General features: G+C 63.7%; 1 protein-coding gene across 7 annotated transcripts in view; it reads right to left on the bottom strand.

The window, feature by feature from the left end:
• MCF2L (MCF.2 cell line derived transforming sequence like) overlaps positions 1–18,907 on the bottom strand; it is an 89,931-nt gene that overhangs the window by 54,480 nt on the left and 16,544 nt on the right. For 2 of the 7 annotated variants that reach the window (XM_040267468.1, XM_040267472.1), the window contains exon 1: positions 13,133–13,258. The exons of the other annotated variants lie outside the window; for them this stretch is intronic. In XM_040267468.1, coding sequence (XP_040123402.1) covers positions 13,133–13,211 — 79 coding nt within the window. In that variant the 5' untranslated portion in view covers positions 13,212–13,258. Of the gene's footprint in view, positions 1–13,132; positions 13,259–18,907 lie in introns of those variants that run through there. 7 annotated transcript variants of the gene reach the window in all.

The raw sequence follows: 18,907 nt of genomic DNA, 5'->3' as shown, positions 1-18,907 counted from the left end.
GGCCCGCCGCCCCGGGGCCCTGCGCTCGGGGCCCCTGGGGCCGCCGCCCCGCCCGGCACAGACCATTCACAGCCTGTCGTCCGCCTGCCGCCCACGGCCCTCGGGCTGGCTGGGGCCGGGCAGGGCCCCCCGACAGCAGTTGCTCCCCCGCCAGGCCGGCCCTGACGCACCCACGCTTGCTGAGCGACGCCTGCAGCCAGGATGTGACCCCAGCCCCCGCTCCGGGCCGCCTGCTCTTTGGGGCCAAGGCTGAGCTCTGAGACCCAGGAGGCAAAGCCCGCGGCCCCAGGAGGTCGGATCTCACTTCCCTGTGGCTGCTCTGACTCAGTTTTAACCCACCAGTCGGGGATTTTCGGCCAGACGTGAGACGGGCACCCGCTCCCGCTGACACTACAGTCATGGGACAGTGGTTCCGACGGGGCCAGAAGGGGAAGCTGAACGGTAACCGAGAGAGGAAGGGGACGGAGAATCGAAACAGAAACCGCCCGGGCCCTGTTAACCTCGTGCCCGGCGGGCTCAGGGGGCCTGGGCAGCGTCTACCCGCCCAGGGCTGCAGTGCCCGCCCTTCGGTGCCAACAGGACCAGCGGGTCCCCAGGAAGTGCCGGACGGGTGGCTGGAGACTGCATGGCTCCCACATGAGACCCGGGCCCCTAGCGCGGGCAGCCCCTGCCGTCTCCGGGGTGAGGGCGGGGGGCTGGCGCCCAGAGGGCGTCCGGCAAGAGTGACCCACTGAGGTTGGGTCACTCGGGGACCGGACCTGAGCATCGCAACAAGGATGGTTCTTAGCGCTGGGGCCTCGGGCGTCTCGAGCTCAGGGCCCAGGGGGCCCGTTGACTCCAGAAGCTGATCCCACTGTCAGTCCTGACAACCGCCCAGGACAGCCGAGGCCGCTTCCAACGACTGGCGCCTGGCCCTCCCCATCTGTGAAATGGGCGAGGTTCCCACGAGGCAGGGACCCACGGGTCACACACGCAGAGCTCTGGACCCGCTGGGAGTCAGAGCCACACCTGCACGAGGCCGCGGAAGCACCAGCCTGGGTCTTCACTGCGGACCAGGCCCAGGTCACAGCGGCACCCCCAGTCCCTCACAGAGGTGCTGCGGCCCTCACCGCCTCCCACAGAGGGGCACAGTCAGCGCCTGGCCCAGGGGAACTGCCAGCCCCTAGCGGCCACGGGGCAGCTCCGAGACTTAACCGCACTGAGGCGCGAGGCTGCCGCCTCCACGGGCTCCACAGCACCGCGCGGCCGACGTGCACCTTCCCCACCAGGCGCCCTCGAGGGGTTCCAGCCACTCTGACGGCGGGGCTCAGACGGCGAGGTGTGGGCTTCTGGCCAAAGTGAGGGTCATCCGAGGACGAGTGGACAGAGGGCCCGCATGCCCACAGCCCCGTCCGCGAGCTGCCCTCCCTCGCCACCACAAGGAGCCTGGGCACGTCGGGGCCCGTCCCAGCACGCCGCCTGCACTCACCCTCGGCCGTGGAGAGCAGCCAGGAGCACCACTCGCAGAACAGGTAGTAGCTCTTCATCTCCGCCACGGAGATCCGGGCGGCCGCGCCGTCCCCCATGCCGAGGGCCGCTGCGCCCACGATCCGTCCGCCTCCTCCCGCTGGACTTTGCTCCCGACCGCCTGCCCGGGGCCGGCTGGCTTTTCACTTTCACTTCACCCTGCAACCACGGGGTGACCCAGCGCGGCTGGCGCCTCCTCACCCCACCCGTGGACTCACACACAGGCCAGCCCGGCAGCCCCACCTGGCTGTGGGGCAAGGCCTGGGCCACCTCCGCGCTTCAGCCGGTGCCTTAAGGTCAGCACAGCCGCGCCAATCAGAGGACGCCCGGCCGATAACACCCAGGGCAAGCGGGGGCTGTGCTTGTCCGAGGAGGCGCATCCAAGGCCCCTCGACCCTCCAGACATCGGCCAAGCTGGCTCCTCTGGCCCCGTGTGGGCGAAGGGGCTGCCGCCCCGGAGGCCCCTCAGATCCCCGAGGACACCTGCCCCACCGCAGAAGGCAGACACTGCGGCCCTGCCCTGCCGAGCATGGGGACCGGCGGGGACGGCCCCTCACCCGTGGCCCAGGGACTAGGAGGCAGGGCCCCTAGACCCAAGCAGCAGGCGCCCAACGAGGCTCGGTTACTCACTGGAGCCCAGGCCAAGCCCCCAGGCCGTGGGGCCCGTGGGGGCCGCAAGCTCACACAAACCCAGACACCTGACCCCCCAAAAACAGACCAAGACACCTGACCCCCACACAGACCCACATGCCTGACCCCACACAGACCCACACGCCTGACCCCCCCCCAGACCCACACACCTGACCTCACACACAAACACCCACACACCTGACCCCCCCCAGACCCACATGCCTAACCTCACACACACCCACACGCCTGACCTCACACACACAGACCCACACGCCTGACGCCCCCCACCATGTCCGCCTCGAGTCTGGGGAAATCGGGGAGTTTAGCTCAGAGGCTAGAGCAGAGACTTCAACCAAGTTGCTTGAAATTCAAAATAACAGAAACAGTAAGGATCACCAGATTTCGTCCGACTGTGGAGCGTCTCCTCTCTCACAGGTTTGAGTACAGCCCGTACGGACACGCCTTGAGGTGAGCATGTCCTCTGAAAAAGCACTTTGACTAAAACGTGTCTTGTCTGTCTATGGAGCTCCCACCAGCTCCCAGCCTGTTCTCCAAGAGCCAAACCGGCCGTGGCGTCTGCCGCTGCTGGATGAACACCAGGCTCACGAGTGACAGACGCGCTGTGGGCGAGACCCGCGTGCTGGCTGCATTCCCGAGACACGCGCACGCTGCGGCCGCTCGAAGGAAACCAGGCTCCGGCCACCCTCGCGGCCCACTCTGGCCCCCGCCTCCCAGACCCACGCACGGCAGCCCCGCGGCCCTGACCTGGCGCCCGGAGCACGATGACCCTGAGCCTGTCTGTGCCCGGGTCAGACCCCGCGTAACAGGGCTCTCCTGAACAGGTGGAGGGCCCAGGCCAATGCTAGAACCTCGGCCGCGTCTGAAAGGGCCTTACCTGCAGTCAGTGCCGTATTCAACAATTTCGGGTGCATCGGTTTCCCAAAAGAAAGGAAACATCCCGAAGACACCTCCTTGCGGGTTTCGGCGCGCCCACCAGTCAACTGCGCTCCTCTAGAATTCCTTCCGGAAGAACCTTTCATTTTTCTGCTCATGTGACCTTGTGTCCAGACATTTCCCCTTTTTGCATCAACTGCTGGGAAGCTCATAAAAGAAATTCTGGGCTCACTCAGCTCACTCACGTGCCTCACATGTATGTGTGTGTGTGGCCAGTCGTGTCCAGCTCTGTGTGATCCCAGGGACCGTAGCCCACCAGGCTCCTCTGTCTATGGGATTCTCCAGGAGAGAACACTGCCTGGAGAGTTGCCATTCCCTTCTCCAGGGGATCTTCCCGACCCAGGGATGGAACCCATGTCCCTTGCATCTCTTGCACTGGCAGGCAGGTTCTTTACCACCTGGGAAACCCCAGATGTGTTCACTGGTTTTTCAGTTCCGGTTCTGTGTAGAACAGTCCCTGGCAATCTGGAACATCCCTGTGGAGAACTGGCAAATTTGCAGGACACAGCTGGTTTCCCTGCTTGTTGGGACTCAGTCCCACCCAAGTGTCCGAGGTGAGTGGACGCCCCTCCCCAGCGCTCAGCGGTGTCCTGCTTCTGAAAGGTGGCGGCTCCTTGGAGGGACAGAGCAGACGCAGCAATCTGTCCCTGACCTCTTCACAAGCTGCTCGTGTCCACTCTGGCGATCACAGCACACCCCGCCTCGAAGCCCCTGTCTCCTGAGCCCTCACTTGCAGTGGGAAGCTGACTTCAACCATCCCCCAACCTGAAGGGGTTTCTTTCCACCGGACGCAGAGGAGAGTCCACCAGACAGGAGCGTGGAGGAGCCTGGGCCGACTCACAGGCAGGAAGAAAGCCGCGGGCAGAGCAGGAAAAGGGAGGTGGTGGGCACCCAGCCTCGGCACTACCCCTGCAGGTGGAGAACACTTATCCCAAAGATGCCAGGCTGAGCAGTGCAGGCAGAGGGTAGACGGGGTGTGTGTGTGTGTGTGTGTGTGTGTGGGTGGGTGTGGGTGTGGCAGTGGGGGAGGGGCAGTGGGGGAGGGGTGGGCAGGGGGAGGGGCAGTGGGGGAGGGGCAGTGGGGGAGGGGTGGGCAGGGGAGGGGGAGGGGCAGTGGGGGAGGGGAGGCTGCATGGAACCACACTGCCAGGGGCCGCGTGTGTCAGAGCCCGAAAGTGCCCGCCTTCCACCCTGGTCAGAGCACCGGTGGGCAGGGCACAGCAGAGGCCTCTCCTGTTGACCAGGAACCGAGTAGCTGCTCCGGCCGCATCCCTGCCCCCTCCCCCGCCCCCCGGGCAGCCCTCTGCAGCTCACAGCCGCCCCTGCTCCGCCCAGACGGGACCCTGGGGCCCCCACTTCTGAGAGAGGAGCCCTGGGGCCTCGCTCCCCCGCGGGGGCCCTGCAGCACTAGGGTGCCTGCCCTGCCCCGCGCCTGGGGTGGGTGGAGACTCAGCCACCAGCCTCCCCTCCCCGTACAACAGTTCAGTCCTTCCAGGACTAGGGGGTCCTGGGCACCCCCAGCAGCCGGGGTCAGATCCCCAAGGCCAGGGCACATTTGCTCAGGCGACCCGGGGACCCCCCCACCGTGTGGCGTGCCTCGCGCACAGCAGCCTTGGGAGGAGGACGGGAGAGGCTCGCCGCACACACAGAGCCCTGGGGCCAGGCGAGCACACAGGCCCCTGGTGACGACCCCCAGCCCTGAGTCAGCTCAGGAGTCAGCAGACTCCTGGCGAAAGGCCCTGAGTCGTGCGCTCGGATGGAGCCAAGCACAGAACCACAGCCACGAGCCATCAGCAAGGAGCTGGGTCCACAGGGTCAGCCCCGCCTGGGGCTCCCGGTGTCCTCCCCAGATGCTCCCCACCTGCGCCAGCTGAGGACAGCCCTGCCAGAGCGGGAGAGCACGCAGCCTGAGGGGTGGCTCTGACCTTCGCTCTGACATCCTGCACGCGGCAGACACACGGGCATCTGGGCACAGACTCCCCCTGATGCCCCGTGGGGCCCCGAGCGCCCCCACGGTCAGCACCACCCTCTGGCTCCCGGCCCCCAGAGGACACGGGGGCTCCAGGCCAAGGGGCAGGACAGAGCGGTCAGCCCTGGGGGCGCCCTGCTTCCGCCGCAGCCAGTGTGAGCCCCGAGACCTCCTCCGCACTGTCCGCTGAGCCTTCTCCCCGCGTCCTCCCCACCGTGCTCCTGGCCAGGGTCCAGGACCCTGGGACCACAGGGCAGAGTGAACCGAGGCAACCACGCTCCAGCCTTGGTTGGGGCGACCGAAACGGTGTCTCTAGCCTACCTTTCTTAACAGGCTTGTGAGCTGCATGCCAGTTTTGGTAAAAGAAATATCCGGAGAGTTGCCACCCCCCGAGGGCCCCCCATGCCCGTGGATAGGGCCACCGCATCCCGCCTCACCAGGCTGCGGGCGCCTCGGGGCCGCCCGGCGACGCCTCCAGCGCTGCAGCTGGGGCAGCGGGCAGAGCCAGCGCCGGGGGGCCCCCCGGGCTCCGCGGGACGCTCCCCTCTTGGCCATGGTCCCGAAGTCTCCCCACCGAGGAGGCAGCAGCGGTGGCTCCTGGTCTTCAGCCCCAGCTCCACCGAGGGCCGCCCTGCAGGGCTCCACGGGGGACGCTGGAGAGCCGGGCTGACCCCAGGATGCGCTGAGCCGGGCGCACGGCGCTGGGAGACCTCGAGGCGACGGGCGCATCCAGGCTGCGGCCCCCAGAACGCCGGCGTCCAAGGGGCAGCGGAGGAGCGCGGGGGACACGCCTGCGGTCAGAGAGGGGCTCCCGAGGCGGGCGAGGCTGTCTACGTGCAAGTCCTGGGCGTTTCCTTCCTCCTTCCTCAGGGGTGGGCTTGTGCGCGGAGCTCCCAGACTCGGGGGCCGCGGAGCGAAAACCCTTCCAAGCTCAGGAAGCCTTGCGTCCAAACAGCAGGAGCAGGAGGGCCTCAGGGGACGTGGCCGGGCTCTGGAAATAAACCGGCAGTTCCGCTGCCCGGCACTGCAGCTCGCAGGGAGGAAACCGATCGAGGCTTTGTTTGGCCGGAGACACTTTCCACAGAGAGGCTCCGAGCCTGCCCCTGGACGAGGCCTTGGGGCAGCCCCGAACTGTGCCAGGGCGCAGGCGGCATCAGGCACCCTGGGAGCAGCTGGGCCTCCCTTTGTGGGGCTGTGGTTCACCTCCTCGCACGGGTGTTCCCAGCAGGCTGACCCCAAGTTGGAGCAGACGCCATCCACGCTTGCATCTTCTCACCGGCTTCCCGAGAGGCCGGCCTGGCTCACGATCCGAGGAAACAGATGGTGCGTTTGATGTGGGAAGTCTGGGATGCAGGCTACCCCGAGACCAGGGTGTGGGGCCTCGGGGCAGCCGTGTGGAAATGGTCCCTGCGGTCCAGAGGAGCAGCCCCCACAGGCTCTGGGACCCACAGTGAGCACGACCCTGAGCGCTGTCCCTCCCCGTGTGCGTGCTGTTGCCCCAAAGAACCCTGAGTCCTGGGGGTCGGGCCAGTGAGTCAGAATGCGCACCCACCCAGACAGTTCATGACCAGACACACGGGCCTCCTGCCAAGCCGCTGGGGTTAATCTGCTGTCTCCTAAATACCTGATTATGTTTTAAAAGGGTTGCTAACCACACTCTAGGACTTCCCTGGCGGCTCAGATGGGAAAGCGCCTTGCTTACAATGCGGGAGACCCGGCACGATCCCTGGGTCGGGAAGATCCTCTGGAGAAGGAAATGGCAGCCCACTCCAGTACTCTTGCCTGGAAAATCCCTTGGACAGAGGAGCCTGGTGGGCTACAGTCCACTGGGTCGCAAAGAGTTGGACACGACTGAGCGATTCCCCCAAAGTCAGCTCTGCGTGGGGTCTTGGTCACAACCAGAGCGTTTCTGTCCTGCGCATTCACAGCTTCGAATTCCCGAGCCTCTGAGATTTTGCAGGATTTTCTGGCAGTTGGTGGGCACTTCCTCCCCAAGACCCCGTGAAACATCACAGGCACCCAGGAGCCAGGGCTTCGCGCAGGACGCTGGCCACCCTCCTGTGTGAGCAGCCGGGGATGCTGAAGGCCGCCTGAGAACCGGCCTCTTGCTGCTGGGCCCAGGGGTGTACGTCACACAACATGGCCTCAAATTAGCAGGAACTGCCTATCAATAAGTGGGAGCAACCTCAGGCTTTTGGCAGTGAAACAGCCAAGCTGCTCCTGCCAGGGGAGCGGAGGGTCACTCGGAGCCGGTCTGATGCCAAGTGAGACGCTGGGGGACTGAAGAGTCAGTCAGTCCAGGGTGCACGCAGGCTAGGAGCAGTGCCATCCGAGCCTGCGGACCGCGTGCCCCTCGTCTTCTCTGGACATGTGTACACAGCAGGCTCCCCCACGGGGTGGGCAGGTTCCCGGGGGGTCAGAACACAGGGGTGGTGCCCTGGCCCCCCAGCCCGGCAGGACACGGGCAAGCACCCCTCCCGGGCTTTCCCTCGGGCGGGCGCCCGGCCACACGGGCAGGAGGCCCACTGTCCTGGCCGCCCGGCAGGCGCTGAGGTCTGCAGGGGCCATCCGGACGGCCGTCCTCTCTTCACACCTCCGCCCGCTCGTCCCTGGCTCCACTCTCGGCCACAGCCCGGGCCCCACCTGGCGACGGTTCCCAGGGCCGCCGGGCGGCCAGCCTCCGTGTCTAGTAGGGCGTCGAGGGGTGATGCTTCCTGTCACTTCCAAGGACATGTCTTCCTTCTGACAAAGGAAGCTCTGGGGCTGGGCGATGGGAGTAACCTCACTACAGCTCCAACACTAGGGAGGCTTCTGTAACCTGGAATAAAGCTGTCCGTGGAGAAACAGGCCTGTAGAGTCTGGAACTGGTTACTCTTAACAAGGAGCTTTTTAAATGATATGCTTACGTTCTTAAACAAAGGTGACGGCACAGCTGACGGACCAACCGTGACGACATCCGGAGATGATGCCCAGGCCGTGTGACTGTGTGTGTGTGAGGCGCTCAGTCGCCTCCCACTCTCTGCGACCCCACAGACCGCAGCCCGCCAGGCTGCTCTGTCCATGGGATTCTCCAGGCAAGAACACTGGAGCGGGCTGCCATGCCCTTCTCCAAGGCAGCGTCCCGACCCAGGGAGCGAGCTGGGCCTGTGGCGCCTCCTGCCTCGGCAGGTGGACCCTTCACCACCAGTGCTGCCTGGGTCTTAAAACACTGACAACGATGGCAAGGTGACTCAGCTCCTCCCTACGCATGCCTGCAAAATTCTTTCCAAGACACAGGTTGGGACGTGGCCAGGCCAAATTTTACATAAAGGTTTTCCTTTGTTTCTTTGGGAGCAAGCATGCAGCCCGTGAACTGCTCAGTTCTGACACCAATCACAGTGAGTGACGGTCACGTCCGAGGACTGCGCCCAGTGAAGCTTCCGGGTCCAGACGGAACCTCGCTGTCCACTCGGTGAGGTGCTGGCCCGGCCTCGGTTCTGCTCCCTAAGCGTCCAGGAGTGACTGAATGAGAGTCTGTAGGAGCAATTGATCCTGTCAACAGTAAGGGATGGTTTCAGACAGGAAGACAGTGAGAACTCCACTCCTCTCAGAACTGATGGAGAAGGACAGTCATACGACCGGTAAAGCAAGGAGCCCCACCGTCTCTGCGCATTCAACAGCCTTCCACATTTTGTCATCACTCAAATAGCAGGGCCTCCCTGGTGGCTCAGCTGGTAAAGAACCCGCCTGCAACGCAGGAAACCCCAGCTCGATTCCTGGGTCAGGAAGATCTGCTGGAGAAGGGACAGGCTCCCCACCCCAGTATTCTTGGGCGTCCCTGGTGGCTCAGCTGGTAAAGAACCCGCCTGCAATGCAGGAGACCTAGGTTCAGTCTCTGCGTTGGGAAGATCCCTTGGAAAAGGGAAAGGCTACCCACTCCAGTACCGTGGACCGTATAGTCCCTGGGGTCCCAAACAGTTGGACAGGACTGAGCGACTTTCACTTTTCAAATATCAAACAACATGTTACCCTTAAGAAGGATTCAGGAATCAAGAGGCTAAACAATTCTGTTTTTAAAAGACAAAGCATTCTCACAAAACTAAAGTCATATGAAGGGCCCCAGTTCGCCACACCTAGTATCTTTCCCCAGAAGTCATCATTTGGTGACATGTTGGTTCCAGGTCTTCCCTTTGGTGAAGGAGTGCCAGGGCCACGCAGGGCGAGGTCGAGGACGAGGAGCCGGCCCCACTTTGGGGACTGGACTTGCTCCTGTCACACAGTTAATGACGGAATAAAGCAGAAGCCCGGAATGTTCGCTGACTCCCTCTAGAGACACAGGAAGGCACCTGCTCTCTGGAGCAGAGAAAGAACGGTCAGCCCTTTTTCCAGCTTTACGCTTTCCTGGAGCCTCCTACCCACAGCTGGACTTCCTCGCACACGGGTGCGTCTACGGGTCTGGGCTGAGCAAAGGTTCTAGGCCGCAGGCTCCAGGCCGCAGGCTCCTTCCCCGGGCGCGGGGCCCGGACATGCTGCTGGGCGCCCTCCTCCCGCTGGCCCCTCTGCCTGGATCACGGCTGTGGTCCTGGCTCCGAGTGCATCCCCTTACTTCGCAATCGCTGGGAGAACCCCCGCCGCGCACCCCTGGGAGGTTAGTCGAACACCAGTTAATAGCGTGTAATCCCCCCAAGGACCGTGACCCGGGTGCCTGCCCACACAAGCTTCTGTGATGTCAACCCTGGAGGCAGGAGCTCTCATGACCCACTTCACAGATGGGGAGACTGAGGCCCCACTCCTGCGGCGGCGGGGGGAGGATGCCCACCCTCTCACCTCCCTTCCTGCCTTTAAACCAATCACCTGGATGACTTTGCTTCAGCTGAGCTTTTCACAAGCTCAGGGCAACTGCGGTCTTGGTGACAGGATGGGAAGACTGTGGGATTCAGGCAGGATGGGAACGTCGTAAACACCAGCTCGGCCACTGAGCAGCCTGCAGTTGAAAGCCTGAATACAGCTTCCGGGGGACACAGCTGTGGGATGCCCGGGTCCTTAAAAGGAATGCGGCCGACACGTGACTACCACGGACCCAGATGCTGCTAGACGAAGGTCCCAGGACAGCAGCCCAGCCCAAGAGGCCGGCTGAGCAGCTGGGACAGCAGCTGGAATTGGTTTCTTGGATTGTGGTGAAGTTGGTGTAAGAGATGGGAAGACAGACGGTGCCAGACTAGAGGGCAAGTGTCCCTGCCGCACTCAAGCCTGGGGGGTGAGGCGGTCTCGTCACTCACGCCCAGTGACGCATCCCTCCAACACGCAAAGATCCAGGAGCTGCGAGTCCTCACTGGGGACGCGAACACTTTAAATACGATGAGCTTGTATTTTCACCTGGAGAAGGAAACGGCAACCCACTCCAGATTCCTGCCTGAGAAACCCCATGGACAGAGAAGCCCCCATTCCATGAGGTCGCAAGAGTCAGACATGACTGAGCGACTCTTTTCATCCCTCCATGCCTCCATCCACCCTCATCCATCCATCTGGACACTGAAGTGTGTATGTTACCACATGTAAAGTGGACGACCAGTGCAAGCTCCATGCTTGAAGCGTGCGTCCACGCACGTCGGGACGACCAGTGCAAGCTCCATGCTTGAAGCGTGCGTCCACGCACGTCGGGAGCTAGCACTGACTGCTCACGGTCAACCCCGGGGAGCGGACACTAGGGACCCTTCTGCTCAGTGGCTCAAGGCAGGTTCCTGGCCCGGCACCGTATCACCTGTGACCTTAAAAATGCAGAGCTCAGGCCCCTGACTTCCTGGATCAGAGGCTCCAGGGACGCCCGGGGCCTGGGGTGATTCCCTCCGGAAGGTTCCAACACTCTGGTCTGAGCCACTCTTCCATGTCGGGGAGAGGCGTGACGGGCTCCATCCGTTAGCCTTTCTCCCTCAAGCGTTCTCACGCTGTCACCACTAGCCTTTCTCCCTCAAGCGTTCTCAGGCTGTCGCCACTTACTGCTGACCTAGGGAGAAAACCACAGCAACGGCAACGCTAGAAAAGCAGCCCGACTTCCCAGAAGGGGAGCCTCGGCCACGGGAAGGGCACCTGGCCTCGAGATTCAAGACTGAGGGAGAGAGAGCTCAGAGAACGCAAATTTCCCAAGGTCAGCAGCCTCACAGACCACACAGGCAGCAAGCTTCATCCCCCGCTCAGGTGGAGTCACCCGATGACGTCCTGGGGGTGGGGGTGGACAGTAAACCCGGGGCTGAGATCAGAGAGCAGAGGGGCCCCGTGGCGGATGGAGGGCAAGTCCCGCCGGCCCAGGGTGGGGCACACGGTCCAGCTCCATGCAGCCCCGGGAGGCCCCAGCGCCCAAGCCTCAGCTCCAAGCCCATCCCCACCCCACCCCTGCCCCGAATCTCAACAGCAGCATCCAGGTGACCTCCGTGACCTCCAGTCAGAGCCGTTCTGCTACACAGGGGGGCTTCCTCAGTGCTGGGGACGCACATCTGAGCTGCTGGGGGGCTCACGGTGGCCCCAGGGGGGCTCGGCGGGTGGCCCTGTCAACACCGCAGGACACACAAGTCTCAGCCCTAGCTGGTGGCACCTCCCCCATCGCGGGAGTGGAAAGTGGGTTTGTGCCAAGGCAGGAGGCAGGTCCTCCTCCAGCCAAGCGGACAGGTGCTCACCAGACCGCGTTTACCTGGGTTTCAGAGTCTTGGCGGGAGGGGAGCTGTCAGTGCGCCGGTGTGTTCGAGGACACACAGCAGAGAGCCAGGGGGCAGTCTGCACAGTTCAGGGGGTGCCCAGCACCACCCTGCTCCTGGAAGGCAGTCTCCTCGCCATCAGAGTGCACACACGTCTCCCCGGCTCACCAGGAAGCCTCTGGCCCTGAGACCCAGGGATGACATCACCCCTTGGACCCGTTCCCGCTGCTCTGTAATCCCGACTGCAGCCCAGTGCGGGGGCGCGAGGATGCCTCCCTCCAGGGCGATGGGCGCCCGGTCCGCGCCCCTCACCTCAGCCGCAGGCCGCACAGCAGGACTCGTGCGTCAGACCCGGGAGCCACCTCCTGAGAACAAGGGGCAGGCAGCAGAGGAGCTTCCTGTGCTTTGACCCATTTATCACAAGTCCAGGACTTTTAACACCAAAATCACCATTAAACACGAACAACCCCCAGGGTCTCAGACCGCCACATTCGGTGTGTTCACACAGACCTCGGCACCGCTCTGCTCTCAAATCTGCTGCATCCCCTGCTTACGATAGAGGGGTGGGAGAGGCGTGTGCGGGGGGGCTGCCACACCTACACCAAGGGACTGATCCGACCTAACCTCTCGGGAAAGTGCTCCTTAGATGATGAGGCCATAGTCCGTGACGCAGTGCAGCAACATCAGGAAAACCTGGCACCTCACTTTTAATGGTGCACAACCGTCTCCTCCTCGTTTCAAGGAGAGCCAGCCCAGGCTGACGGGGCCCCGTACACGCGCAGGAAAGCTCAGAAGTGACTGACCGAAGGCAGCGCCCAGCCCGGCCAGCACACGGCCCTCCTGAATCCAAGCAAACCGGCGGAACTTCTCCTCAAAGCTAACTGTGAGTCGTCCTTGACTCGGTGCAGAGAACAGCGCCCATCAGCCATCTCCCTGCACACCCAACCCGCATTCCAGCATCTGCCTCAGGCTCACACCCTATCTGGTGGAGAAAGACCTCCCTCCTCCAGTGAGCTTCGACACCCTCCCCCTCCAGACCCACACCAGCTCGGAAAGCCCGGGGCTCACGTTCTTTTCGAGCCACAAACACGTTTGCAGTCTCCACTGCGACTGCAGCCCGCGCAGCCCAACGCAGGCTGAATAAGCAGATTTCAGATCACGGCCCCACGTACAAACCTGCAGTCGCCCAGAAAGCCCATCACCAACCGGCCATCCTGGCCGCCTTCCTAGGCAAAATAAAATCGGGCTGACCGGCCAAGGAGCCTGTCAGCCGCCAGACCAGAGCCATCGTTCCACTGTCCTGTTACCTCTGCTTGGGAAAAGAAGTGCAGCCTGCCACCCAGAAACCGGGCGCGTCTCCCGAGCCCCAGTACATGACGCCGAGCTCAAGAACGGCTCCTCCTACCAGTGCGCTTGGAAACCGCATTCAATCTCTGCACCATCTCCTCCAGGGCCATCTCTTCATGTTTCAGCCAGAACCTCATTCTCCGCAGCGCAGAACAGTCCTGCAGCCCGGGCTTCCTCTGCACCAGAGGTGCTTCGGGGGAGGGGAGGGGAGAGGAGGGGAGGGGGCCGCCGCGCCGCCTGCCCGGGATTGGTCCCGAGCCCGGCCGAGGGGGCGCGTGGGGGGGCTGCTCGGCGGAAGCGGAAGCGGTGCGCGCCCCGCGTCTCTCCGCAGCCACCTGGGCACCCAGCGAGTGCACCCCCGCGCGGCGAGCAAGGCGTTCCACACAAGTGCACTCCAGCCCCCGCGCGCACCCGCGGATCCCTCGACAGTCCCGTGCACGCTCCCTCGCGCCGACCTGGGCGTTCGACCAGTGCACCTCGCGGCCACCTGAGAGCCCCGCGGACCGGCGCACCCCGCCGGGACCTCAGCCCACAGCCCGGCCCACCCCTCCAGCCCCGGGTCTCTGCGCCCTCCCCGGAGCGGAGCGGGGAGCCGCCGGGCCGCGAGTACGGAGACTGCCCGCCGTTACCTCCGGCGGCCCCCGGGCAGGTGCAGAGGCCGCAGCAGCCGGGCGCGCCCTCCCCGCGCCGCTGCATGCCGCCCGCGCCGCCCCCCGCGAGCTGGTCGGTGGGTTCGCGGTGGTCCGGTGGCCGCCGCCTGCCCAAGGACGCGAGGAGTAGGAGGGAAGCGCGCGCCCAGGCTCCGGCCCCGCGATCTCGCCATGCTTGGCAGAAAGCCACCCAGTTCATTCTACCCCGGCGCCCTGCCGAAGCCAGCCATGCGTGTGCCCGGGCCCAGCGCCACTTCCCAGGGAGGCGCGAACCCTGTGTGCGCCGGGGCCCTGCGGGCGTCTTTCCACCGAGGGGCCGACCTTACAGATGGAGTGTTTGAGGAGCAGGCGCCTGGGAAATTCACGTGGGCAGGTCATGTCAACACAGGGTGTGCCTACATCCCAGGTGGGGGGTGGTCTGGAGAGGAAGGTGGCCAGCCCCCAAGGGCTTGTTGACCCCCGATGTCCAGCTGCACTACCAGCCCCCCCCCGCCCTCCCCGTGCTTCTCCGGCTGACCACCGTTCCCTTCATCCGAGCTTCCCGCTCGCTCGCTCTCAGCCCCCTTCCTCTCTGTGTCCTGGAGCGCCTTGCTCTGGGGCATTTCAGGGACCCAGCAGCCAACACCGCGGCTTCACGGCTGAGTCTGCTGGCCCCTGTGCCCGGGTGTTTGCTCAGACGGTCCAGACGTCATTTTGAGGGTGTTCTGTAGCCGAGGCAAATGTGTAGACCAGCAGGCCACCCTCTCTGTTGCAGGTGGGCCTTGTTCAATCAGTTGAAGAAGGAAAGACTGATGTCCTGAGGCAGAGGGAATTCTGCCTCCAGAAGGGCTAGACTCAGCCCTTCCCGGTTCCCACCCTGTGGCTGCGCTGGATGCCTCAGACTTACAGCCTCCACGATCCCCTGACGGTCTCTCCCTCCCTCCTTGCCCCTCTCCCTGAGTCTGTATCAAACTTTGCTCTCTTTATGTTATAGCTCGCTTGGCGCTGTCTTGCTACAGAAGTCATTTTCTGTTGACAGAAGTGTAGCCGAGGTAACAGTCCCATCAGATGCGATGGAGCACTTCTGGGTTCCATGGATCCTCCTAAGTAGCTCCTTCCTGGTGTGAACTGATTCAGTCTTCAGAAGGATCTAGGAGGCAGGCTCTGTCTCTACCCTGTTTAAGAGAATACGGACAGCACAGAGACATCCAGTAACCTGCCCAGGACACACAGAGGTGCCGGAGGCAGGCTTCAAACTCAGAGGTGCATAAACACGAATCTAAAAAGCAGCCTTTGCTTCAGGGAAGCACTATCATGTACCAGTTGGAATGTCATCCCCCAAGTCTCTTATAGTTCAATAAAGGGCAGTTAGGTAACGGCCCAGACCCCACCCTGCAGAGAGGAGCTTCACCCGAGTGTCCCAAGGGTGCAGCTCATCTGTGTCATGGCTGGGCCTCCCAGAGAGCAGAGGCGGCGTGGCGCCCAGGTGGCAAGGCAGAATGCAAGATGATCCCTGGCTACCAAACACATCCTCTTAGCAACCGTTCTGGAAAGTCAGCCTGAAAGGGAGGCGAGAAATAGAGCTGAAGGGTGCAGGTCAGGTCCGAGGTGGGGGTTCTGGGGGAGGCGGAGACACCCGCCAGGCCGGGGTGCAGCTGCGTCCTGCACCAGAGGCTCCCATGTGGGGCCGGGGCAGCAGGGGAAAGCGGACGCTCTGAAGGAACCCGCAGCCTTGGACAGGCAACTTCACCTGTGACCGCACCTGTGAGCCAGGGCATGGAGCCGGCGTCCCTCTGAGGAGGGCATCCCGGGGATCTCAGGACACACCCGCCTCTCCTGGCATCTCCCCCCAGGTCCTGATGAGCAGGCCGTGGTGGGGGTCCCTGCCCCCCAGGAGTCCCCAGGATAAGCCCCTGGCAGCTGCCTTTCCTGTAACTCAGGCCCAAAGATGGAGACGGAACATCTAGAAGACAAAAGGCAGGATTCACCTGGCCTGCTGGGGCAGAGAGCAGCTGTGGGGCGACCAGGACAGAGTGTGAGGGCTGCTGGGCGGATGTCAGGGGCCAGACCAGACCAGGGGAGGCACCCCTCACAGCTGCCAGAACAACCTCATCAGACAAGTGCTGTGCGGAGGCAGAAAAGGAGCCCCTGTGCACTGTTGGTGGGAGTGTAAATCCAGGCAGCCACTATGGAAACAGCAAGGCGCTGCCTCAAAAAACTGAGAACTGCCATATGATCCAGGAATGCCATTTCTGGGTGTTCCCCCCCACAAAAAAAAAAGCAAAACCAAAAGTACACTATGTTACCTGCCGCACTGTTTACAATAGCCAAGGTACAGGAGGAAGCTAAGTGTCCGGCGATGGATGAATGGACAGCTAGGGCGTGGTGCACACACAGCGGAACAGGACTCGGCTGTAACAGAGTGGAGTGTGGACAGCAGTCCCGTGCAGGGACCCTGGGGGACGGCGCTGGAGTGCCGGGCCCCAGCGCGAGGAAGCAACACTGCCTCGTGAGGTTCCACTTCGCTACAAGGCTGGTGGAACAGTTCTCTCCACAGAAGGGAAACGGTGACTCGCTCGCTGCGGTGCCCACTGACACACGTGTGTGACATCGTCACCTAAACTCACAGGATGCGGAAGCCAGTTAATTCCGTCTTGTACCTCTGTGGGGGGCGTGCTTCTGAGAGAGGACAAACGGGCTTCCACGCGAACGGGGCAAGGGGTCCCCCGGCTGAGCTGCGGTGCAGAGGCAGCCACTGTCGAATCGGCTTCAAGTGGGGTCACACTGGTCCCCAAGAGACAGCCCAGCAGGTCACCCACAGGAGCACGCGTGTGTGCCCCATCCCTGCCCATGCCCTGCCCCGGGGAGATGCCGGAGAAGAGCACCCCGTTCATCCCAAGAGGGCGGGGGGCAGGTGCAGGGCGGGTGGAGATGGACGTTTCCGATCAGGGCCGAGCCCTGAGACAGGACTGAGGCTGATCTGATGGCAAACACTAACAGGCAAGTGCTGTTCTCAGCAGAATGTCCCCAGGAGGACCCCCTCTGCAGGGGCCGAAGGGACTGGCCCCAGTCCTCAGGCCCGCGGGATCCCAGCGCAGCTCCAGGCGCCTGCAGACAGTGGCTTGTCTCACGAGGCCCAGATCAGCCGTCACCTCCGCGGGCCAGGGGCCTGCGTCTCGAGCTCTGCCTTTCGGGGCTGAGACAGGCCCTACATTCCTGAGGGCAGCAAGGCACCCAGTGGGTGTGGGTTCTAACAGGGAACGCAAAACTCAGGGTGCTTCCCTGCTGGTAATCTTCCCCTCTGCAATTTACAGGGCCTTCGAAGGGCAGTTTCACAGGAGCCTCTGGTCCGAGAGACGCTCTTGGTCTGGGAGTGGGCAGGTGGGGACGCCCCCCCAGGAAGGGCTACACCCCAGCTCAGCCCTGCTCTGCGGGGCTGCAGGCGCCCCATGTAGGACAGGACCTGGGGGACCCCCGGCACCTCCCACTCCTGCTCACAGGGACCCGGAGCACCAGCCTCCTCGGGTTCCGCGTTTATTCTAAGGGTGTCAGCAGACTGGGGTGCAGCCCAGCTGCCTCCCTGCAGACACCTTCGGTGGGTCTTCCAGGGCGTCAGGCCCTCACCGTCTCCTGGGGCCCAACCAGCCACCAGGTCAGAGAGGCTCCGCCCGTTGAGGCGCAAAGCGGTTGGTACGTCTCCCACGTGCCCCGGGCAGCTCGGAAGCCACAGAGACTTAGTTCCCGCCGTCCCGGAGGCCAGACGTCCAGGACCAAGGGGCCGGGACGGCAGGGTCTGGAGAGGAGCCCCCAGGACTCCTCGCTGCAGCCTCACGGGAGGCGGGGTTGGGGATGCTCTAGGCCCTTCTCCAGGGCGCTGATCCCATTCTCGGGGCTCCACCCTCATGACCCCAGAGGCCCCACCTCCTAAACACCACCACCACGATTTCAACATATGAACTTTGGGGGACACAAGCAGTCTGACCCCAGCACACTCCCCCGGCCTCCAAGTCCTTGTCCTCCTCACATGCGCCCTCCCCTGCAGCCCCCCAGCCCCTGCAGGCCTGACTCATAAACCCCACAAAGTGGGTCTCACAGCCTTTGTCCCTGGCTATCTGCTTGCATCACTCAGCGTAACGTCCTCCAAGTCTATCCACACTGTGACAAAAGACAGGATTCCCTATTTTTAAGGGTGGGCGACTTAGGCAGGCACGGCCTGGGGACGTGGAGTGTCCCCTCTGCAAGGCGGCAGTGGTCTTGGCTGCCTTCCTGCCCCAGATGCAGGGGCTGGAGCAGAGGGTGGGAGACCCAGGGCCAGAGGCCAAGGGAGCCAGGGGTGGGGGCGGGGGCCATCTCCTTCTGTATCTGAGGTCTAGGTGCAGGGGCTGGAGCAGAGGGTGGGAGACCCAGGGCCAAAGGCCAGAAGGAGCCGGGGGGCGGGGGGCGGCCAGGGGGCATCTCCTTCTGTCGCTGAGCTGTGTTGCTGAGCTATGTCTGAGGTCGAGGCGGTGAACTCTGAGCCCCCCACCAGTGCTCTGGGCACTGACAGCCTCACCAGGTGATAAGACAAACGTGGGAAAAGCTCCAGGGTGGAAGCAGCTCAGAACCTCCTGTCCACCGAGTAAGGCCAGGCGGGTGGCCGAAGGAGACTCAAACGGTCCTGTCGGGAGCGCGCTGGGCACAGCCACAGTCCCCCAGGAGGGTGGGCGGCCCCCTCCCTAGCCCTGCCGGTGCCGTCCAGGGCACAGACCCACTTCTGCCCCGTGTCTGCCACTGAACCTTGTGTCTCTGCAGAGGTGAGCCCTCGAGATGAGCTCACAGCCCCCTAGACCGTCAGCGGCTCTGTGCGCGTCTGCTGGTGTTCACCTTCACCTGCCGGACCTGGAGGAGACGGACACCAAGGCCAGACCCCCTGAGGACGGGGGTCCAGTGGCCAGCCCTTCACCGCGGCACAGAGGTCAGGGCTGGAAGCGTCCCCTCCACCAAGACCACGTGGAGGAAGTACAGATGCCGAGACAGGGCCCTGGCGCCGCGCCCCCACCCCAGCAGGGAGCAGGGCCCCGAGAGGGGGCACCCCAGCACCAGCCCGCACGCCCAGGGCACCAGCTGCCCAAACGGGGGCACCTGCTCCCCAGGTGGCTGCGGCAGCCGCCTGCCTCCTAGCCGCCCGTGCCCTGCGGTGGAGTTGAGATCCGCAAGAGGAAGCC

The sequence above is a fragment of the Oryx dammah genome, unplaced genomic scaffold, assembly GCF_014754425.2.
Source record: "Oryx dammah isolate SB20612 unplaced genomic scaffold, SCBI_Odam_1.1 HiC_scaffold_24, whole genome shotgun sequence".
Lineage (NCBI taxonomy): Eukaryota > Metazoa > Chordata > Mammalia > Artiodactyla > Bovidae > Oryx > Oryx dammah.
This window is presented reverse-complemented; position numbering and strand designations above follow the sequence as displayed.